This window comes from Trachinotus anak, unplaced genomic scaffold (genome assembly GCF_046630095.1).
Source record: "Trachinotus anak isolate AG129_WGS33_773 ecotype Australia unplaced genomic scaffold, CSIRO_AGI_Tana_v1 ptg000013l, whole genome shotgun sequence".
In the NCBI taxonomy this organism is placed as follows: domain Eukaryota; kingdom Metazoa; phylum Chordata; class Actinopteri; order Carangiformes; family Carangidae; genus Trachinotus; species Trachinotus anak.
Window position 1 is genome coordinate 6,619,564 of NW_027273864.1, and position 21,063 is coordinate 6,640,626.

The 21,063-nt window shown below is 39.2% G+C and overlaps 1 protein-coding gene across 1 annotated transcript; it reads left to right on the forward strand.

The window, feature by feature from the left end:
• Positions 1 to 18,387: 18,387 nt before the first annotated feature.
• Positions 18,388 to 20,444, forward strand: LOC139631377 (piggyBac transposable element-derived protein 4-like). The gene has a single exon (XM_071495597.1). It carries the CDS (start codon positions 18,388 to 18,390, stop codon positions 19,300 to 19,302), a length of 915 nt encoding a protein of 304 aa, XP_071351698.1. The 3' UTR covers positions 19,303 to 20,444.
• Positions 20,445 to 21,063: the final 619 nt, after the last annotated feature.

The window sequence follows — 21,063 nt, forward strand, 5'->3', positions numbered from 1 at the left end:
GACACAAAACAAGGACATTGTAGTTCATGGTCAGGGCTTTAATCCAGGGGGTATTCCTGAAAACAGGTTTAGTGAATCTGAGTTTGTTAACCCTGAGATAAGGGGGACTCTGGGCTTTCTGTTACTTTGCTAACTGACTCTGGTAACATAAACTTTACCTGCTCTCTGGCAGATTTTCTTTAACGAACTTCTCCCTCTCTCCTCCCTCCTGCTAAGCCTGAAGCAGCTGTTGGACCTGGGCTGTCTTTCTCACAGTTACCTGATCGATGTTGAAGTCGATTTAATTCGCATAGCCTTACGTCAGGAGAGGAGTCTGAGACCCTCTCCTGTGCTATTATTCCCTGATGACTATCTAATCAAACGTTACCTTTTTTTGTCACACTCTATAATTTAGCTGAGCAACATTCTCTGGCCATACACCTCTAGTATTACACACAGTGGATGTGTTCTCAGATCATAGCTAATTCTTTGCATTAGCCTTCTTTTTTCCTTTTTAGCACTGGCAATGCGAAACTTATTGGGAAAGCAAATGAGTCGGTAGAGCTGTAAGAAAAGTGTACCTTGCACATGATCTTCTGCTGCCATCACAGTTGTTCACAGTTGATTGATGTAGAGGTTAATGATGATATTTTGAATTATATTCTGTTAATGTCATTCTGCTGCCACCTCAGACTGGGAGGAGTAATTATTAATTTATTCATTTATTTATAAGGCTGTCTTACAATGACAAAGACTATACATCACCATATACTGCATCTAATACCTGTCACTCTCTGCACTGTCAAGAAAATAAGAAAATAACCTGCCTGAGTCTTTAAGATGTGAGTGACTGTCAGAAATGAAATCGTCAGGGTTCAAACTGTGATCAAGTTGTAAAGCTAAATATAAACTGAACATACTTTAAAACGCTATGTTTCTGAGCATGGACCTCTATTTTGAATAGCGCTCAGCTGAAAACACATTTCAAACTCTCAGTTGTGTCACATACTTGGCCGAAAAGTGATTTACCGAGCCTTTTAGTGATACGTGTTCAAATTCAAAATGGTTCTTATTGAGAGGCTTTGAAATTGCTCTTTATGTAAGAAGCCACTTACACAAATTGCATATGCTTTTCAGTTGAAAACAACAGGCCATCACTGTGCATTACTCACAAGCATCAGAAGATTTCGACATTAGCAGGAACCTATTTTTACCTGTTTATAGGATTTCTTCTGGCTGAGAAGATCCCTTAGTGGCTCCTTGCATGTGATGGAAAAACCTCTAAGAAAAGAATATTCAATGTGAACCAGAGAGTGTTGTTACATTTTCAAAACACAGTACTCCTCTATATCTGATGGTGTTTTGAATATTCATGAACACAAAAGCTTCCTAATGTTCATGTTTCTTTATGTGTGTGTGAGTGTGTGCAAATGCATCATGGCTCAAATTCTGAGGTTGTTCAAAACACTGAACTGTCAAACATATGGGGGTTCCTCTGTGCCTTTGCACTGCATCTTAGAAAAAATAAAAACAGCTTGTGTTATTGTGCATCACCTTGCTTGCCATTCAGCTCATACTGAATCCTTTTTTCCCCTGTTCTTTTCTTGTGCTCTGCATTTAGTCAATAAACACAACAAACATATGTAGAGTGCATGTTGATCAATGTATAGACTGTATTACAGAGTCTGGCAAAGCAAGCTGTGTATGTTATGCCCAGGCTGCATTCATTTGCATGACATAAATAATAATACAAATGGCATGTTTCAATCATGATTCCCTATGATAATGCATCTTTTACATATTGGATGACTGGATTGGAAAATGTATACCAAAGACACACATCTAACAAAAAAGGAAAAAAGAGAGAGAAAAACCAAAGCTGCTGTGGTACAGATGTTTCACTGAGGGGTTTTAATATCATGCAAGCATGAGTTTCTCATGAAACTTTTAAAGAGAGCGCAAAGATGAATCAAGGACTGTATAATTCATGTGCCTGACCTCAGCTTAATTAAAATGAAAATGGCGGCTAGTTCCAGGAATAGGTCCAAGTCCTTATTATTTCTCAGGCCTGAGGGATGTGTCCATTTATTATACAGCTATTAGGCTCTGATGAGAGTTGTAGCAGCTCTGAGACATTTCTACTCGTATGTTTGAGGGAAGGTAAGGTCAAGAAATTACACCATAGGCATTTACTGTGTGTCATATACAGTTTCTATTAGTTACAAATTTGTGGCACTCATCAACAGAGAGTTGAAGTATTAATATAAAACACAAGACATGATTGCGCAAGTCGGCACACCTAAATCATCAGGAGTGGAGCTAATTAGTTACATAAGCTGAATCACCCGTGTCCAATCAAGGTCTAATTTCTAGGTTAAATGCACCTTTATGTGGAGGGTCTAACAGATGGATTGTGAATTCCTTGACCAAAACTGCATCCTGAAGACAAAGCAAAATTCAAGACAAACCCATGACAAGGTAAAGGAGCTTCTGTAAAGTCCCACCTGGCTCAGTTACTGTTGCTATGTCTGTGAGCATATTTGTGAACAGCACAGTAATATAGATTTACGACTTGAAATTTGTAGTCATTTTGAATAAGTTCTTGATTTCAGACAGAAGTTGACAGAAGCGGGCTTCTCATCTCTAAATGGTAGCAGTCAGTGTTGCTGACTAATTGTTATTTATTTTCAATGTTTTCAACTGACTTGTTTTAATGGAAGGATGCTGTAAAAGGGGTTATAGGCTAAATATGCGTTTGATGGCAACACATACATGATGAGACTGAGGCTAAGCTACATGTCCCAGGTGAAAGGACTGAAAACGAGAAGCCAATTTGTTGCTTGACAAGAGCTTTGGCCATCGCTGTGTTTACAAGACAAGAGGTTATAATACGCCCTGTGACCAGCTACTTCTTCAGGGCAGCCTGGAGGCTACAGTGAGTTGCTTTTGGAAAATGACAAGACAGGCCTGGGGCTAGCTGGTTAGCATGCTAACTTCAGTGGGAGAAGATGTGATAGGGACCAGAGTAAACACTGGCGTTGCTTTCCACCGATAGAGACAGCTGTTGGCTAATGTATTGTAGGCTTAATCATTTTTTAAGAAGATGTCACACTGAGAAAAAATCCTAACTAGTGTGATTAACTACAGTTGCTAGCTAGCTCTGTGATCTGATAATTAAACATATAACATTAATATTAACTTAGTTATTGTTGGGATTCAGCCACCATTGAGAACGCCAGCATTTGCATCACATGAACGGTGGAGAGCAGCGCACAAAAACCAAAGAGAAAGAAATGGAAAAGAGAGAGAACCAGAGATGAGCTTTGACATGACACAAGAGAGAAGACACAAAGGTGGTGATGAAGAGATGAGACCGTGGAGTGGACAGGGGATGATGAGAGTGCAGGCAGGATAATGTCTGAGGCACTTAACTCAGCAGCTCTGATTCCTTTAGTGGCTGTTGCTTCTTCATGTTCTTGAAATCACAGATCAGCGATCTGAGTGTTCATTGGAGAACATGTGTTGTTAACCCAGGCCCCATTCAGACCTGGTCCTAACATCTGTCTTGGGTGGTTCCATCACAAGTGGACAGCTTTAAGTTCAGGTGTTAATGCACCCAAGACACGTGTTCAGACCTGCATTTGAGATCAGATCACTCAGACCACATTCAGAGGTGGTCTCTCACTCACATACACACACATACACAGATGCACGTTGGCAATTGACCATTAATTGTCTCATTAGCTAAAAACAACAACACATACATGTTTATTTCTATATAAAACAGGGAAGTAAGATCCAATCTCAAGTGGTCTCTCGGACACGAGCAGACATGTATTTTGAAACCAGGTGTGAATTGACATACTGAGAGCTGAACAAGACGCATGTTAATGTAATCTCTCCCTCTCAGTCAGGTAACGTCTATATGTTTCACTATCCTAATTTTATCTTAATCCACCATCTGTTTTAATATGACCTGTGCTGCCTGGCCCTGTGCACTCATACAACTTTGTTTACAAAAAAGTTGGGACACTGTAAAATGTAAATAAAAACAGAATGTGATGATGTGCAAATCATGTAAACCCATATTTAATTGAAAACAGAACAAAGACCACATATGAAATGTTGAAATGCTGATTATTTTATGAAAAATATATGCTCAGTTTGAATTTGATGCCAGCAACATGTTTCAATCGCATCCATCTTTTGTGCAGTTGCATTTTAATGGTTGGACTACAACAGTACAGCCAGCTCTACTAGTGGAGTGTTCAAGTTATGACTACTTTCCATAGAAGAGATTCACCAGTGAGTGAGAGACATTTGGTTTGTATTTTACTTAAATAAGGAATTAAAGACTAGATTGTCTTGAAATAATACTCACTCATAGGTAATGGTAGGAAGACTTCCTGTTCCTTATTTTTCCAGTCTCTACTAACAACAACGCAGTTTCATAGATGGAAGAGATATAGACTTGTTATGAGCAAAAACACATTTTTGCAACAGGGACGCTAATGATGGAGGCTGCAAAGAAGCCTGTAACAGCCATGAAGGAGATGGTGTGCTGGCAACAATTTCTGCTCTACCAGAGTGACAAAAAGAAAGCTGCTGAATGAAACATACCTGACATCACATCTGCCTGTAGGAGAGAAGAGGTGGACGGAGGTTCTATGCTCTGCTGACACCAAAATTGAGCACTGAGCATTCGATATAAATGCTATGTTAGGTGGAAGGTTTGGGAAGACTAAAATGGCTATAAATGCAGAAAAATACATACAAAAAGATCCTGGAGGAAAACTTGCTGCCGTGGGGAATTTGACATGTGAAAAGATTTTTTTTCAACAAGATACTGGTTCCAACAAAATGTCAAAGGTAAAATGGCTTCAAAACAGGAATGTCAATGTCCTGGAGTGGCCAAGTTGGGGTACAGACCTCAATTCACTCAAACAATCATGGCTGGCACAGTGGTTAGAGCTGTCGCCTCACAGCAAGAAGGTTCTGGGTGTGAACCAGGGGACCTTTCTGTGTGAAGTTTGTACATTCTCCCTGTGTCTGTGTGAGTTCCCTCTGGATACTCTGGCTTCCTCCCACAGTCCAAAGACATGCACGTGAGGTTAATTGGCGACTCTATATCGCCCATAGGTGTTAAGCTAATGTGAGCGTGAATGATTGTTTGTGCCCCCCCCCCCCCCGTATGGATAAATGGTAAAGATAATGGATAAACGGACACTGACTGACTGGAATAATCTCAACATTTAATGTTGGCTTAACTGATGTGAATACCTATGCAATCTTTTTTTTTTTTGTCTTCTATTTTTACATAACTTGGATGAACTTTCACAAACATACTTGGAACTCTTTCTCTGTTAATCTGTTTCAAAAATCCTAATTACATCCTCTGTGAATGGTTGTTTTAAAAGATTAAAATGTGAAAGACTTAAAGCAGGGTCAATACTTCTTACAGGCATCTGTATCTAACAAAGCGATACCAAGTGCAGGTGCAGAGAGCTGTTCTGACATCTTGATATTTCATCTAGTTCTTGTAAGTCAGATCAGGTGACAAACATTGGGTTCACTTGTTTGGGATGGATCTCCGTTGTAAGGCAGACGTCAGAGTCAGTGTTCAGAGTGATGAAAGCTTCAGCAGCTGGATGTGGGAAATCAGTAGGAGATGGAACCAGCTGTATCGGGAGAGATGGTAGATTGACTGGTAGATTGTTTGCTGCATCGATTGCTGGCAAGCTGAGAGCCACATGAGTCAGTGATGAAAAACATCTGCCATTATCAAGCTCGATGCCCTCTGCTCCAAGACTCCAATTCAGAACTTAGCCTACACTGAAGAACTGTGTTTAGTAGCATGGTGCACTGTTACCTGCATTTTATCACTGTTTCCACCTTGTCAGACATTTGGTAAATTGAATAAAGTAAATACTGTGAAAATAATAACACGAGCAACAGAACATTCCTAGGAAGAACAATTCAAAGGTATCACATGGAAGGAGTATTAAAACAGTGTTTGTGTAAATCAGAGTTGAAGAATCAATTGCAAACACTGATCCGCAGTCAAACATGAGCTTCATTTATTATACCAATTGATAACCTCTCAAATGTTCTGGGTTGCCCACTATCAAATGTGTTAGAGTGAAAAAATGTTAATGCTGATCTTGACAAAGCACAAGAGAAAGTAAATTATCAATACAAGGACAAGATGGGAATATTGAACCACACTTGAGTGTTGTAGACTTTGTGGGAAACGAGAGCTATGGTTTGGCATATCAATTAGACAGACGTCGTGATGAATTCCAAATGAAATTTATATCCAAATGTCAGTTTCATTTATCATTTCTATCTACCTACATACCTAAAAGCTGTCTGATGATGACTTTTCTTACACTGAACCCATCTGTGTCATGGAAAAAGAATGGAAGTCGCTCTCTATTTTAGTGTCACTCACATATGAGGTCCTATTCATCCTGTCTTTGTTAATTATACATGGACTGTTCTCGCACTGTGGGGGATTAATTTGCCAGTGAAGAAGTAAAGCAGTGAAGGTCTCAAACAAGTGAGAGGGCAGTCTCTATAATGTCCTGAAAAGTCTCTCACACTGAGATGTCAGATCTAATTTTAATAAAAGTGTACAAAACACAGATGAAGAGCTTATATGGAAGGATGATGAATAGTCCCACAAAAGTTTGTGGAGTTTGTGGCCTATTTTACTTTTCAAAATAGAAAACATTATGCAATCCACTATGCTATTTAGACAGGATTATATCTAAGTTGCCATGAGTGTTAGCTTTAAAGGCTCTTCATGCCAGCTCTGCAGAGGAGACCGGTTTCTGGATTTGCTCACCTCACGAATGGAACGCAGTGATTCTCTGATGAAGCAAGTTGTACTGATATTTGAAATAGTATTGTGATTGTTTTAATTTGTGTGTGTGTGTGATGATTCAACAGTGATTTTGTGTTACTGAACAATGTTTTTGTGATTTTGGATGTTTGTTCTTTCAAAAGAGATCTTGATCTTGAAACATCGTGAAAACTTCGTCCAAGTACCATGCACTTGCACTTGGCTGCCTGGTAAGTACCTTCACTGTGATAATTTAACCTCATGTCTTAATGGTGGCACTTGTCTGAGTATTTACCCCTGGTATCTATAGCAGGGAGAGGAACTAAAAACAGCATGTCTCCACATGTGGCAATGTGGTGGAGGGTGAAGGGATCTCACCCCAAGGGAATTACTTGGGACTAACCCACTTTATTGTACACACCAGACTAAGGTCACAGAACCAAAGGACACCAGAGACTTGAGACATGATTCCAAAAATAGAGATTTTTTATTCACAATAATTCAGTTAAAACATGGACCAAATGAAATGACCAGCCCTGCGATTGATTTGCTGTTGGTTAGCTACAATATTGCACAACACTCTACATGCCCATAAAGTTGTCACTGAATACAAAAAGAAACGCCAGGAGCAGGAATGGGGGCTAACCGCGGCTGAGAAAATATATGGAGGGAGAAGGGGTCCTGATGTTACACACGTGAATACTGCACAGTGACACCCAGAGCGCTGTACAGGAAAGGATCAGTGGGGGGAAACCACTACCGGGGAACCAGCCGCCATCCGCCCCACAACTCGTGTCCCGCGGAAAAAACAGCAACAATTAACACAGCTAAAAAGTGTGTGTGGTGAGGACACACACCGAAGCTCCAGGCACACTAACACACCCTCATATTCACTTAAAAACAATGTTTTAAATGAAAATGTATTCGTGTCGAAGTTATTTTTGAATGTGGTGGCAGTAGGCTAGTAATAGGTAGCTGGTTAATCTCTTTTACCTGTTGCTGTTTTTCATAAAATCACTATTACACACAGCCAAACCTCCCCAGAGAGGAAGCAGCACACACACAAAGGTGAAACGTGAGCAGAGGTTGGACTGAAATACCTGCTGCCTGTAAATGAACAGAGCAGAGGTTCATCTGCATGTTCATCACGTGTGATTGAGTTAATCCAACCTGAGAGCTCAAATCCAGACTTATGTTTTCATAAAGTAATGTTCGGTTGTGGATTTCTCTGTGTTCCACACATTTCAGCATGTCCTCTTCACATACATATACAGAACGTGTGCATCCATCATTATGTGTCTCTTGGGATTATGCTGCTTACTATTCCTCACACCTGTGGATGTATGTGGTTGGCATGGCTACTGGATAAAACACCCTCCCCCACATGCCAGTGCTCCATGGATAGAGAACTAATGGTTCTGCAGGTGGTTGTTATACACCAATTAAACATTGTTGTTGTTTGCTTGTCAAGCCTGAATGTGAGCAGCACCCTGGAGCACCTTCCCAACAGCAATAACTGCAGGAAAGTGTAATTAGGTGGCATTTACACTGCACGCTCAACAAACTGTGGCTGATAGAAAGAGTTCCCAGTCAGTCAAAATATGGTCAAGGTGGAATCAGTTTTTCCCTTCATGTGTGTCTGGTGGAAAGAACGTTATTGCTGATGCCATTGTGGATCTTATATATCACCTACTGTTACGGCGCTAATGCCTTGGTGTTGCTCCTCTCTCTCTCTCTCTCTCTCTCTCTCTCGCTCTCCTGCTACAAGTGTTACCTCTCCTCCTGTGGAGTAGATTAACTGTGCACAGCTGCTCCCAATCACCATAAGTAGGAGGTATAAGAGTGGAGAGAGGCGGCCCAGTCGGGGCCAGTGGGCTTGTGTTTGGCTGTGAGAAAGTTGAGTGCTGTTTGAAGGAGGGTGCAAATATCTTTGACTTACTTGTGTTTTCTTTTGTTCTTTGACCTTCGTTTAGTGTTATGTTGAGAAAACCTGCTAGTTCAGTTTATTTGAAACCAGCGCTTTTAGTTACTTTTTGTGGGGATTTAGTTTGATAATCAAATTCCTTGTTTTTCCTTGCACATTGTTCTGCCTCCTGTTCTTTCTTTCTGATTTCTGAATTTAAACTTATGCTTTCCAGTATTTCATCTATGTGAGGAAAATAATGCTCATTCTGCAGATCATCATTTTTTATGTTATTAAGATGTTATTATTAGCTAGTTTTAATGAATGTTTTCTACTTGGCAGATCTATCAAGAAATGGAGTCAAGCCTTGGTTTACAGTTAATTTGCTGAAGCTGTTAAGAAAAAAGAATAATCTGAAACAGAAAATATGTCTCAAATCCTTCTCCTATGCATTTTTTTGTATAAATCTTGTAGAAATAAGTTTGTAGAAGTAAATAAATTCAGTGCATTAGATCTGTGAAAAGAATAATTTTAGTGAAAAATAAGAAGCGTTCAAAAGATATTAAAACCACATAGAAAATAAGTAATCAGTTGTTTCAAAGAGCAAATGCCTCCTCAGAGTTACCTTCAGCATTCAGATGGTGAAAAATCTCTCAGCAATCCTTTTAATATCACTCAAAAATTAAATGAATCTTTTGTTATTTAATTCTATGTTCTTTATTTATCTATTTTTGATATCTGGTGATAAGATATAACAAAAGATGCCCATTTGCCATTTAACTGCTGTTTTGTAACAGTTTTTTCTTGTGTATTATTACTATTGTTCATGAGTCAATACAGGTGTGTAAACCAATAAATAAACCTTATAAACACACACATTCACCCTGAAGTGTACACACGCATGAATTCGCACATTCATACACATCCCATACACACATTTTTCAGCAGTGGTGTTGTTGTTGTTGTTGTTGTTGTTGTTGTTGTTGTTGTTATTGAATATATTTTTTATTATTATTAGTCTGCCATTACATCACTGTTGTCATTTTTTCTCTACGCTAATGTTGTGTTCTCTGAGAGTTTGTGAAATTATAACATTAGGAAGGGGGAGGTTTGAACTGCCTGCCTCTCCCCACATTATATATTACTTTAAAGACAGCTACATTCACTCTGTAAATAAATTTCAACACAACAACATTCTTTGGTTTACTAATAAGCAGCAATATCAAACATGCTGTGCACCTTGTCATAGTGTTTGACCTGCTCAAATGATGTCATTGTATGAACAGATGCACACACTCACAGAAAAGGGGGAAAAATGCTCCAACCAGTGGTGATTCGCCCCTCGACTCATCCCTGGTGGATGATGATGATCTATCAGAGTCTTGGAGGAGATTGAAAGCCTGATGGGGCCAAAGGATGTGGAAAATGTGGGGAAAAAAAGGATCCACAGTGGAAATACCCTTATGTTTTCCAACAAAAATGCCGCTAGTGTCAAGGATGCCATTGAAGAGCGTAAGTCCAGCGTCTAAATAATGCAGTAAGGGCTGATACAGTGCTGATGGACACTGCTGTTCCTATAATATCCTTCAGCTAACATTTCACTACAGTGTGGAGCTGATAACAGGTGTCTGATTGTTGCAGAGCAGATATAGAGTGAAATGATGCTTTTATTTCATCAAACAACAATTTTTAAAATGTTTTTCTGAATTGATGTGGTGATTGAAAAAAATATGACCATCTAGTTCCTGTACCCTCACATATTTGTGCAAGTTTCACTGATACTGTAAGTATCAGTGCAGCTTCCTCCCTGATGTCAGGGCAGTGACACTTTATTTTGCCCATTAAATGGTAAGCAGTGATGTGCATGGGCTCAAACAACTGCCTTGACTGCCAGGAGTAATTGTCAGCTTCAGGACATTCTCACGAATCACTTGACACAGACAGTCAAAACTCCTGTGAACTGCTGAGATAGGCACAGCAGCTACACGAGGCTACAGGGAGAGTATGGATCTCTTCCTTCTCGGAGGCAATATTAAGATGAGAGTCATGCAAGAGTCAGTTTGATGAACAGCAGTCTGAAATGTTCTCGTTCCAAGTGCTGCTGTGATTAGTTTTGAATGAGTACGGTTCCTATGAATCAGGCTTTAGGGAGGTCTATGATTTGGAGTGTGATGTGAAGATATGAGGTGAGCTGCAGTGCGACTTTATTAGACCTGCATAAATGAATGTTTTCATGTTGGTGTTTTTTTTCTCTTAATTCCTTAGTGGTGAGAGAAGGACTTATATATTGATGTATTTAAGGACTTATATATTGATGTAGCGGACTTCCTTACAGCTCTTGACTAAAACACAGTAAATAAAGCATAGGGCTGTAGAAATGCCTTAAGCTAAAAGCTTCCAATATCCAATATTACACCTGAACTTGAGTATTGGGCAATACAGAGTATGGCTCTGATGCCATTGCGTCAAAAAAATAAAAATAAAAAATAAAATTAATTAATAAATTAATTAAAAAATTTAAAAAATAACAATTGTGTACTGCTAACCCTGTATGGATGTGTTGTATGACATGGCTCAGGTGAAACCCTCTGTAACACCAACAGATACATGAATGCCATAGAATATTTCTTTTTATTATGTAATTTGACAATCAATCTGAAAAATAATTTAAAAAATCTAGGAATTAATAACAATTCCTACAATACTCATCCTAACCCTAGCACCACCCCTTGAAATTAAAGATTTGCATACTGTACATTTTGCTTTTTTACTGGTGGGACTTTCCAGTGTAACATATTGCCAGTTGTGTAGTCTGCTGTTTTTTAGTGTTGAAGAACTGATTTCCAGGAAAGCAATTATTTTATCCAGGTACAAAACTATGACCATATTGATCATATCACACGAACATATTGATATTGAAACAACTCCACATTCTTCTTCGCTCCCAGCCACCTGTGAAGAAGCTAAGAAGGTCTAATTGCACAAGCTAAAGTGAAAAATGCAATAAATGGACCTTAACCTTCACATAACAAAGACTAAACTAAAAATAAAGTGGGTGCCCAAAGGTGGATGATGTAACTTAATTGTTTATTAATATTAATTGTTGTAAAATTATGTAAAAGAGTATTAGGCACCAGCTAGCCATGTTATAGCTTTAGTCATAATTCAGGGGTTTGAAAACCAAGGTTCATCACTGCCTGAAAAGCCTTTACATAGAATTATTTTCTTATTACTCATGAGTTCATGCTCAGAAAATATTAGAGAAACAATAAATGTTTCAGTCCAAGACTAACTACAACATCAAACAGCCCAATCAGCTCTTGCAAATGTGGTCAGGGTCCCTTAAGCCATAAAGAAAAGTTATGTTGGCAAAAATAGTAGAAGAGAATATCTGTTCTGAATTGGAATAAAGCCATGAGATATAACGTTGCTAGGATTAGGGAATATCTCTCTCTCCCTCCAAGTGTTTCAGTTTTTTTCCCTCCCTTGTATATCATGTTTGTCTCTCTGTTTGTCTGTCTGTTGGTGTTGCCACAGCCTGGGCGTGACGTTCAGGTTCCTCCACCCACCTACCCATCAGTGCACCTGAGATTCATCAGCCACGCATGAAGTCTGCTGAACCTAAACCTGGCCCTGCTCTCCACTCTTAAACCGATCATTTGCCATATTTTTATATATCTTAGTAATGTATTGAGAGAATTTCTTCAAATTTGACAAACTCACTTCACTTGGTGAATGATAAACTAATTAAATTTTGGTGGTCAAAGGTCCAGGCCATGGTGACCTCTCAAAACACGGTTTTCACCTTGTGAACTCAACATCTCTCCTCAAGGGAGTCCCTTCAAATTTGGGACACACACACACACACACACACACACTGCTCTCCTCTGGCCTCTTTTCATTTCTTTATTACTTCACAATCATCAATCACAAATCATGTAGCATCATACTTGGCAGTGTGCTGCCTCTGTACTGCAATTTCCAGACATCACCTGTCAGTCAAATGGCGTGTTCAGCGCTGCAGCAGCTTCCTCCTCAGAGCTGCTCTTGTCTGTCTCTGTTCAGCTGCAGTGACTAATGATGTTCATAACATCTGCAGCCGTTCTGAGCAGTACACTACTTTACCACAGACAGTGGTAGAGGGTTGGTTCACCATAATTACAACACAAATGCACTGGGTTTTGTTTTATTTTTCTTTTTTTAATTTGAGTGAACTGACCCTTTAATAGGAGATAGAAACTTTTTATTGTGGTTGAAACTGCAGATTTCCAATGGCAGCTCTGTGTTTGGTTCATGAGAAACCTCACTCCGTTTGCTTCCCTGATTAACTGCAGATGTAATTAAACTGCTCATTGTACAGTTTGTACAAGGTTAACCTGGAGCATTTTCCATTCAACAAACAAAATGTTTTCAGGTTTGAGTCATTTTTAGCAGAGACTGAAAACACAGTGGGGGAAAAAAGGCTGTGAAACTATAAAGACAGAAAGAGCTGAACTAAAAAACATTTAATTTTCGTAGTATCACTATTAATATATAGCCTAAAGGGACAAAATGGATGAAATTTTGTTTGTAAATTTTATTGGTTTCATGTGGACATGCAGTACTTATTACACTATTCAGAAAATAGATACAAGACAGTACAACGCAGCTAGTGCACTAATTAAACCCAGCACAGTCATGTTCCCACATTTAAATGAGCTGCATATGTGTTTTCACTATGCTGCAAAACACTGAATGTCACTAAATAACTGAACTATATTAGAAATGTGTCTGCTGAAGTTCAGACTGTGTGTCTGGGGAATGAAACCTGTGAAAGCTGTGACTGAGCTGTAGCACAACTGAATACATGAGGTGTCACTCTCCAGTGATTGTGGTCATCCAGTGATGTCAAGGGTTTAGTTAAAGACCAAAGTTTCAGTGGAGCTGTTACAGACTTAATAGACATTAACTGGCACAAAATAAATGCAGGAACAGTAGAGATTGTTATCATATTTCGTGCCATTTGACCGGCTGATGAAGGCATACAACTGTGAGCAGAGAGTGAATTATACAGTGACGATCAGGGGATCAACTTTTTCTCTAGGGCGAAAGATAAGCCAGCACAGTGCAGGCTTGTGCTTCAGTGAACTGAAGTGTTACTCTTACAATATTTTGTTTGTTCAACTAAAGCTGTCAAATAAATGTTATTATGTTACACAACCAAGTGAAACTCCTGAATTCATGAGTGAAAACAAAGGGGGTGCCTAAAAGGCAAAAGAGTAACTAAGCCACCACAGACACACAAAAGGCTTCATATCATAAAATCTATATTAATGTAAAAAGATATCTCTGCAACAACTAATCCTCCATTGACCCGCTGCCCATTACTGAGCACTAACAGTGCAGTAGCTAACAGTTAGATACTGTAAGTAACAGCAAAAATGAGAAACTAACCAACATTGAATAGCTAAACTGTAACTTAAGGCAAGAGTTATAAACTCACTAACATTAGCATTAATCAGTAGATACTTGACACTAATCCTACTACACTGATACTAATTCAAAAACTTAGAAGGTAAGAAAATAAACTGTATTAGAGTTAGTAGTAGTTAGTGTATTATAGTAGTTGTCGTATAGTTACTGCTGCTTAAATTTGACTAGAGTGTCTGTGCAATCCATGGGAGCATAGATTTGAGGATGTGAGCCATTGATAGGAGTGAGGCAGGCAGATGAAATGTTAACTAATGTCAAGGTTTAGCAGTGGTATGGTCCACATTAGGGGGGTCTAAAGTCATTACATGAGATTCTTCCAGGCATGAATATGGTAAACATATTTACAATTACAGGTAAGAAATTTGCAATTCAAACCCCGACTACAAGGCAGTAACTTAGTTTTCATGAGATTTGCCCCACAAACCCCAGAGCCATGGGGAAGCTTCACTACAGCCCCCTTGCTTACCTGTCTGCCCTGACTTAGCTACACACTGCCTACTACTACTACTACTACTACTACTACTACTACTACTACTACTACTACTACTACTACTACTACTACTACTACTACTACTACTACTACTACTAACTTGCAATAAAATCAACTTGTTGAACTTTTACCACATCTTCGAGTCTGAGTCCTGCAATTTGGTCCAAAGTGTTAATGACACTGGACTTCACAAGTGTTTGAAATGTGAGACTGAGGAATTTAAAAAGATGACTTCATAATGATACTAGTCCTCAAGTAAATCTTACTTTTTTATTTTAGCTATTTTAGCTTCCATTTCATCAGTTCATTCAGATGTAACTGGTTTTGCAAATGCTATGCGGGTTCCTCCAGTCAGCTTCAGGTTAATTAATAGAATTAGATACTGTATATCACAGATGTAACACCTAAGGAATATGGGAAATACTATAATGTAAACCCTGCCACGTTCAAAGTTAGAAATGCTGATGGAGCGTGAATGTACATTGGAAATGTGACCAGATCAGTCAATTTGACACAACAGTAAAAGAGAAAGTCATTGCTGCAGACTTTGTGATAATTTCAACAAGCTGTTTAACATCGTGAGACAAAGCCACAACAGTAATAAAGACAGTATATCGTGCAGTTTTAAAATATATATTAAAAAAAAAAAAAAATCACAGCCATTTGACATTTCATTGAAACAAAACAAAACAACTGGACTGACTTCAAGTTGTCAAAACTGACCATTGATCATAGTTAGGTCCCTATTTATTTACACTGCTCTGCTTAAATGTGCACTTTAATCCCCTGTTACCTACAACAAGCCCTCCAACCTGAACAACCATTGGAGTTTCTCCTAATATAGTGCCCCTATGCCCCTAGGCGTACTGGTTTACAATAATAAACATGTGGATCGTACCAACAGCAGTATATTGGACCTTGCTTTGGGTTTAAATAAGTACTTACTTAACATTACATGGTCTTTGTTGTTATGGTCACAATAATAAGAACATGGTTAACTTTGTTAAATGGTCATGCATGAAATGAAAAACATAAATTACTATAAGCTAATTTCACATGGGAATTGAACGTCCATCTCCTGTGTAATATTCCTGTGTTTTGTTGACCCATCCCACCCCAACCTCCTCCTGTACACTACGTCACCAGACTTTTTCCTTTGCTCCTGTCCAGCCGCTACCTAACAACAAAATGTAATCATGGGTCATAATAACCTGCTGACGACCTATGGGCTCGTGTTTTTACAGGAGGATAGTCTCTGTCCATACCTGAATAGTAACAGGAATGACCCACTGATGTGGGTGGCATGGGAGGTCTTCCTATTCTCAGTGCCCTTCTGTACAGACCCACCTAAAGCAAAATCTCATTTGGGGCTCCAACACACCAACATGAAATTCAGAGGGAACAGCATAAAAAACATGTGAAATAAAAATGAAATTCTTGCTGGATTCTAAACTAAATAAAACTATAACCTAAAGAAAATCATGATTAAATAAAAAAAAAAAAAAAACACAAGTCAACAACAAAACAAAACAAAAAAACATAAGTAGTTCCTGTGTGTCACTGGTGTCCGCACTAATCTTGTTTATTAGTTCGATCATTACTACCAGATCATCTCACAGTCTCCACTGGATTAACACACCACCTTTGGCCTTGCCACCGACTGTACTTCAAAGCAACAGCGAAGGTTTGGAAGCATTCATTTCCACTCTTACATACCTGCTTCATTCAGTGATTTGCATGCTTCACATAAGGAGCTGAAATTGTTGTATCTGAACAATGTCTGTCAGTCAGTGCACTAAATCCTCTCAAAGACCGTATTACTGCGGAGCAGATCATATGCTGTGGATATTCACTGTCACCGTCTTTGCTATCAAAAGAGGTGGCTCAGTAATACAGACTATTCAAAGACACTTGTAGTTTCTGCCAAGATTCATCTTAAAGCCAGTCTACCTATTGGAGTGTATGATTATGATCACTGATTCTGTTATTATCATGCCTATTTATCCACTTTGAACTGGATGTATTTGAAGCTTATAGGGGATTTCTTTCAAAGTGTTGACAATATTGCTCAGAACAATGAGTGAGCCTTGTGTTGATGCTCTATAACCCAATTACACATCACTCCCACATGTAGGCAATAACCTTAGGCTGGAGATGATCAGAAACAACCCAGATTACTAAACTGAAATAATAGTTTTATCCTGCTATATTCTTTTCGCAGAAGTCAGTAATTATCAACTCTAACACAAACTACTGTGCATTATTTGTAGGTCATTTTCCTGTCATTTCATTCATTGTACTTTACCAGGTTCAGAAGAAAAGTGAATGAGTCATCTTTAACAAGTTACAGAAGACTCTACAGCTCTGTTATGATGTTCAAATCATCCTTGTAGCCTCAATCTATCAAAGAAAAGTAGCAACCAGTTTCCCCTGGAGCCTGTTTTTTTTTTTTTTTTTTTTTTTTATCTTGCTGAAATTACCATTTAAAAAGGTTTGATGTGTGTTTGTCTGGAGGCAGCATTTCAGAACCCTTCAATTTCAATGAACCACAAAATGATTGCCTATACTGTAAGTATGTAGCAACAAATCAGTAGTTAAAAAAGACTGGTTTTTAAATTTTTGCGCCCGTTTTACAGGTGCAGATGTGACACATTCTGCCCCAAACATGTGCTCTATGTATCAAACAGTCGCAGCACAATACTGTCTCCTAGAAATTACATTTCTATACAATGGAAAAGCAAATGTGTGTTTTTAGGAATTTAAAATGGATTATATTCAATGGCAACATTTTTTTTAAATGAATGAATCAGGACAGTGGTGCAGTGGTTGCCTCAGAGCAAGGAGGTTCTAGGTTCCCCCTGTGCCTGTATGGGTATCCTTCCTCCCACCACTCACAGAGATGCAGATTAGGTTAACTGGAGACTCTGTATTGCTCATAAGAGCGGATGTAAGCGTGGATGGTTGTTTGTCTCTATATGCCAGCCCTGTGATGAGCTGTTGCCTAGCGTTCTCTCTAGCATGTACCCCACCCTTGCCCAATGTCAGCAGGGATTGTTTCCAATCCACCTGCAACCCTAAAAAAAATTAGCAGTATATGGCAAATTAATGAAGTGCTACATTTATTAACAGCAGCGATGGGGCCATGAAGGTGGTTGAGGTGGATTGTGGGGGCACAAAGTGCACGTTTATCACAGAGATCAGGGTTGACATCCATGTAATGATAATTACCATCAACATTGACCTGAGCGAATCATTGTATCTTCCTAACCTCAGTGTCATTCACACATGTGCCCAGATCATTTTTCACAGTGACTCACGCTAATTTTGATTCACACATGCATTGCAACCACCCCCTGCATGTTTATATCACATAGATACTGTTCGGGTCAATTTGACCCAGCAGTCAAACTGGAGGTAAAAGGGTGTCAGAAATGTCAGACTATTTTTTTCTTTGCAACTGTGAGACATATTTCATCCCAATCACACACACACACACACACACACACACACACACACAAGTGCAGGTGTTATGATATTTGACGAGAACCATTTATGTTCTTGCGGGAAAAGTCCACCCACATTCAGTGGACACTCATCAGGGGAGGGGCAAAACATATGAAAGATTCTCTGCATGGGAGTCCGACCAACATTACACTCTGTCAGGCAAACCTTTACAAAATGAGCAGCAGAAGCAAAAGGATGACAGTCCAGGAGGCTCTGGAAGTCATCATTGATCATGACAGTGAAATGGAGGAGGATGTGTCTGAAGATGAAGACCATCTTGAGCTAAATTCCGATTCTAATGATTCTGATTTTGAACCAGATGAGGGAATTGCTATTCCTATTCCTCCAAGCAAGACATTCATGTCAAAAAATGGTGAAATACAGTGGTCTTCATCCCCAAATATGCGTCAGGCAAAACTATCTGCAGAAAACATAATCAAGACAGTGCCAGGGCCCACTAGGATGGCAGTGACTCGTGTGACTGACATCAAGTCAACTTTTGAGCTGGTCATGCCAGATTCAATACAGAAAATCATTCTGGAAATGACTAATCTGGAAGGGAGGCGTGTTTTTGGGGAGAATTGGAAGGAGCTAGACAAAACACATTTAGATGCATATTTGGGGCTCCTCATCCTTGCTGGGGTCTATAAGTCGAAGGATGAATCGACAGCCAGTCTGTGGGATGCAGAGACAGGCAGGGCTATATTTCGAGCCACAATGTCTCTGGAGACTTTTCACATTTTCTCCAGAGTAATCCGATTTGATAATCAAGAGACAAGGGCTGGTAGACGGGAGAGAGACAAGCTGGCAGCTATTAGGACTGTGTGGGACAAGTGGGTAGAGCAACTTCCACTACTCTATAACCCAGGCCCTAATATCACAGTGGATGAAAGGCTGGTGGCATTCAGAGGTCGCTGCCCATTTAGGCAATACATGCCTTCCAAACCAGCTAAATATGGAATAAAAATCTGGGCAGCATGTGATGCTAACACCAGCTATGCATTGAACATGCAGGTCTACACTGGAAAGCCGGTTGGAGGAGCCCCAGAGAAGAATCAGGGCACAAGGGTCGTGCTCGACATGGCACAGGGTTATTACAATGTTATGTAAAACTATTGTGTTTCATAAGTTGGTCTTTCAAAAGCAATAAAGTGGTGAAACATTTTAAAAAAAAAGTTTGAACATGCATTTTTTTTTAATGAAAAACGAATGAGCTTATCCTAATTGAACCATTACCTGTTAGAGGTAAGGAACACCATTGCACTAAATATTGATAGAATAGTTAGTAATGGAGTTAGTAATGAAATATTCACAGTGCTTGTTAGGATTTTCTTGGTTTTGGACATCTTTTGGATAATTAAACATGCACTGGGTCAAATTGACCCGGGAACACCATTGCTGTTCCTGACAAATGAACATAACAGGAGGGTTAAGAGTACAGTTCTGATTTGTTTTATTTTAGCCCGGATCAGCTCGGGACATCTCTATTATCTATTCTTTAGTTTAGTATCAATTGATGACAATTGAGAGCGGTTAGATTGGTACTGTTAACCCTCTGTGCTAACCAATGTTCCATTTGTAGCTGTTGTTCTTGTGTTAATGTCATGAGCAATGTTAATTTGAACAATGTCTCATGTAAAAAAAAAAGTCAATTGTGCTTGAGTTAAAATCAGATGTTTGAATGTTGTCAATTTTTCTGAGTCTTCTATTCAATCAGGTGATGGGTTCAAGGTTCCTTAGGTTAGACCAGTTGCTTTCCACTGAGCTACTTTGTCCTTGCTCCTCCGTCCACCAGCACACAACCTGGAGATTGATCAGAGACCACCTTCATCAAGGACACTTTTCCTTATCCCTTAAATGCATCTCATAGGAGACAAGGAAAGAGGAGGCTTGACAGCTGGGAAGATTTACTGCAATATTAATATTACTCTGTCAAGGCACTGCAGATAGGACAGTCTACCAATGGGAGAGAAAATACGAAGAACTGCAGCTATAACAATGTTCCTGTTTTTGTCACAGTCACTGGAGCCGACAAAGGAGAACCCAGAAGCACGACAAAAAGACAGGCGAGTAGCAGGGGATGATCAGTTTACTAGTTCCAGAAAACAGGCAGAGTCAAAACCAGGAGATCAGATTTAGGCAAACAAATCCGACAGGGAGCAGGCAGGTATTCGTAATCCGAGAAAACAGGCAAAACTGGGTCAGAACAGGAAGGCAGTACTAAGAAAACGCTGGAAAGCTTGGCAACAAAGAACACAAGACAATCTGGTAGGGAACAAATGAAAATGGACTGGTATACATACACAGAGGGACTAATGAGCAAATGGACTGCAGGTGAGGAGGAGATGGGCGGGGAAAACCAGGTGAGGGAAATGAGTAGATTGTAAGGCCGGGACGGAAGGCAGGGTCTGAAATGACAGGAGAGTTAGTGACATGGAACCAAAATAAAAACAAACTAAAGAGTTAGTGTAACTATGTTACAGTTTTTGAATGACATGTGTATAATCTGACACATGAATGAAAATTGAAAACATGTTTACCAAAAGGTTTCTTCTTTTCTGTTTTTTTTCTTCCCAAGTGCACTTTGCCTCATTCAAAGAAAGTCCAATTAGATTTTATATTATTTCAGCCACTTAGTTGGTTGTTATTTTACACTCTATGTTTGGACTATAATTCTTACAGATGCTTCATTAGCTTGAATAGGATCAATTATCTACAGCCCTTTCAAAAATCAATTATAGTATTAAGAGCATTTATATACTTTTTTTAATGTATGTTTCTTTCTTTCAGTAGTGAACAGATTTTGTTGTTGATTCTCCAGCCAACTTCAGGCACAATATGTGACTTCAGCGCCATAATCAGTAAATATAA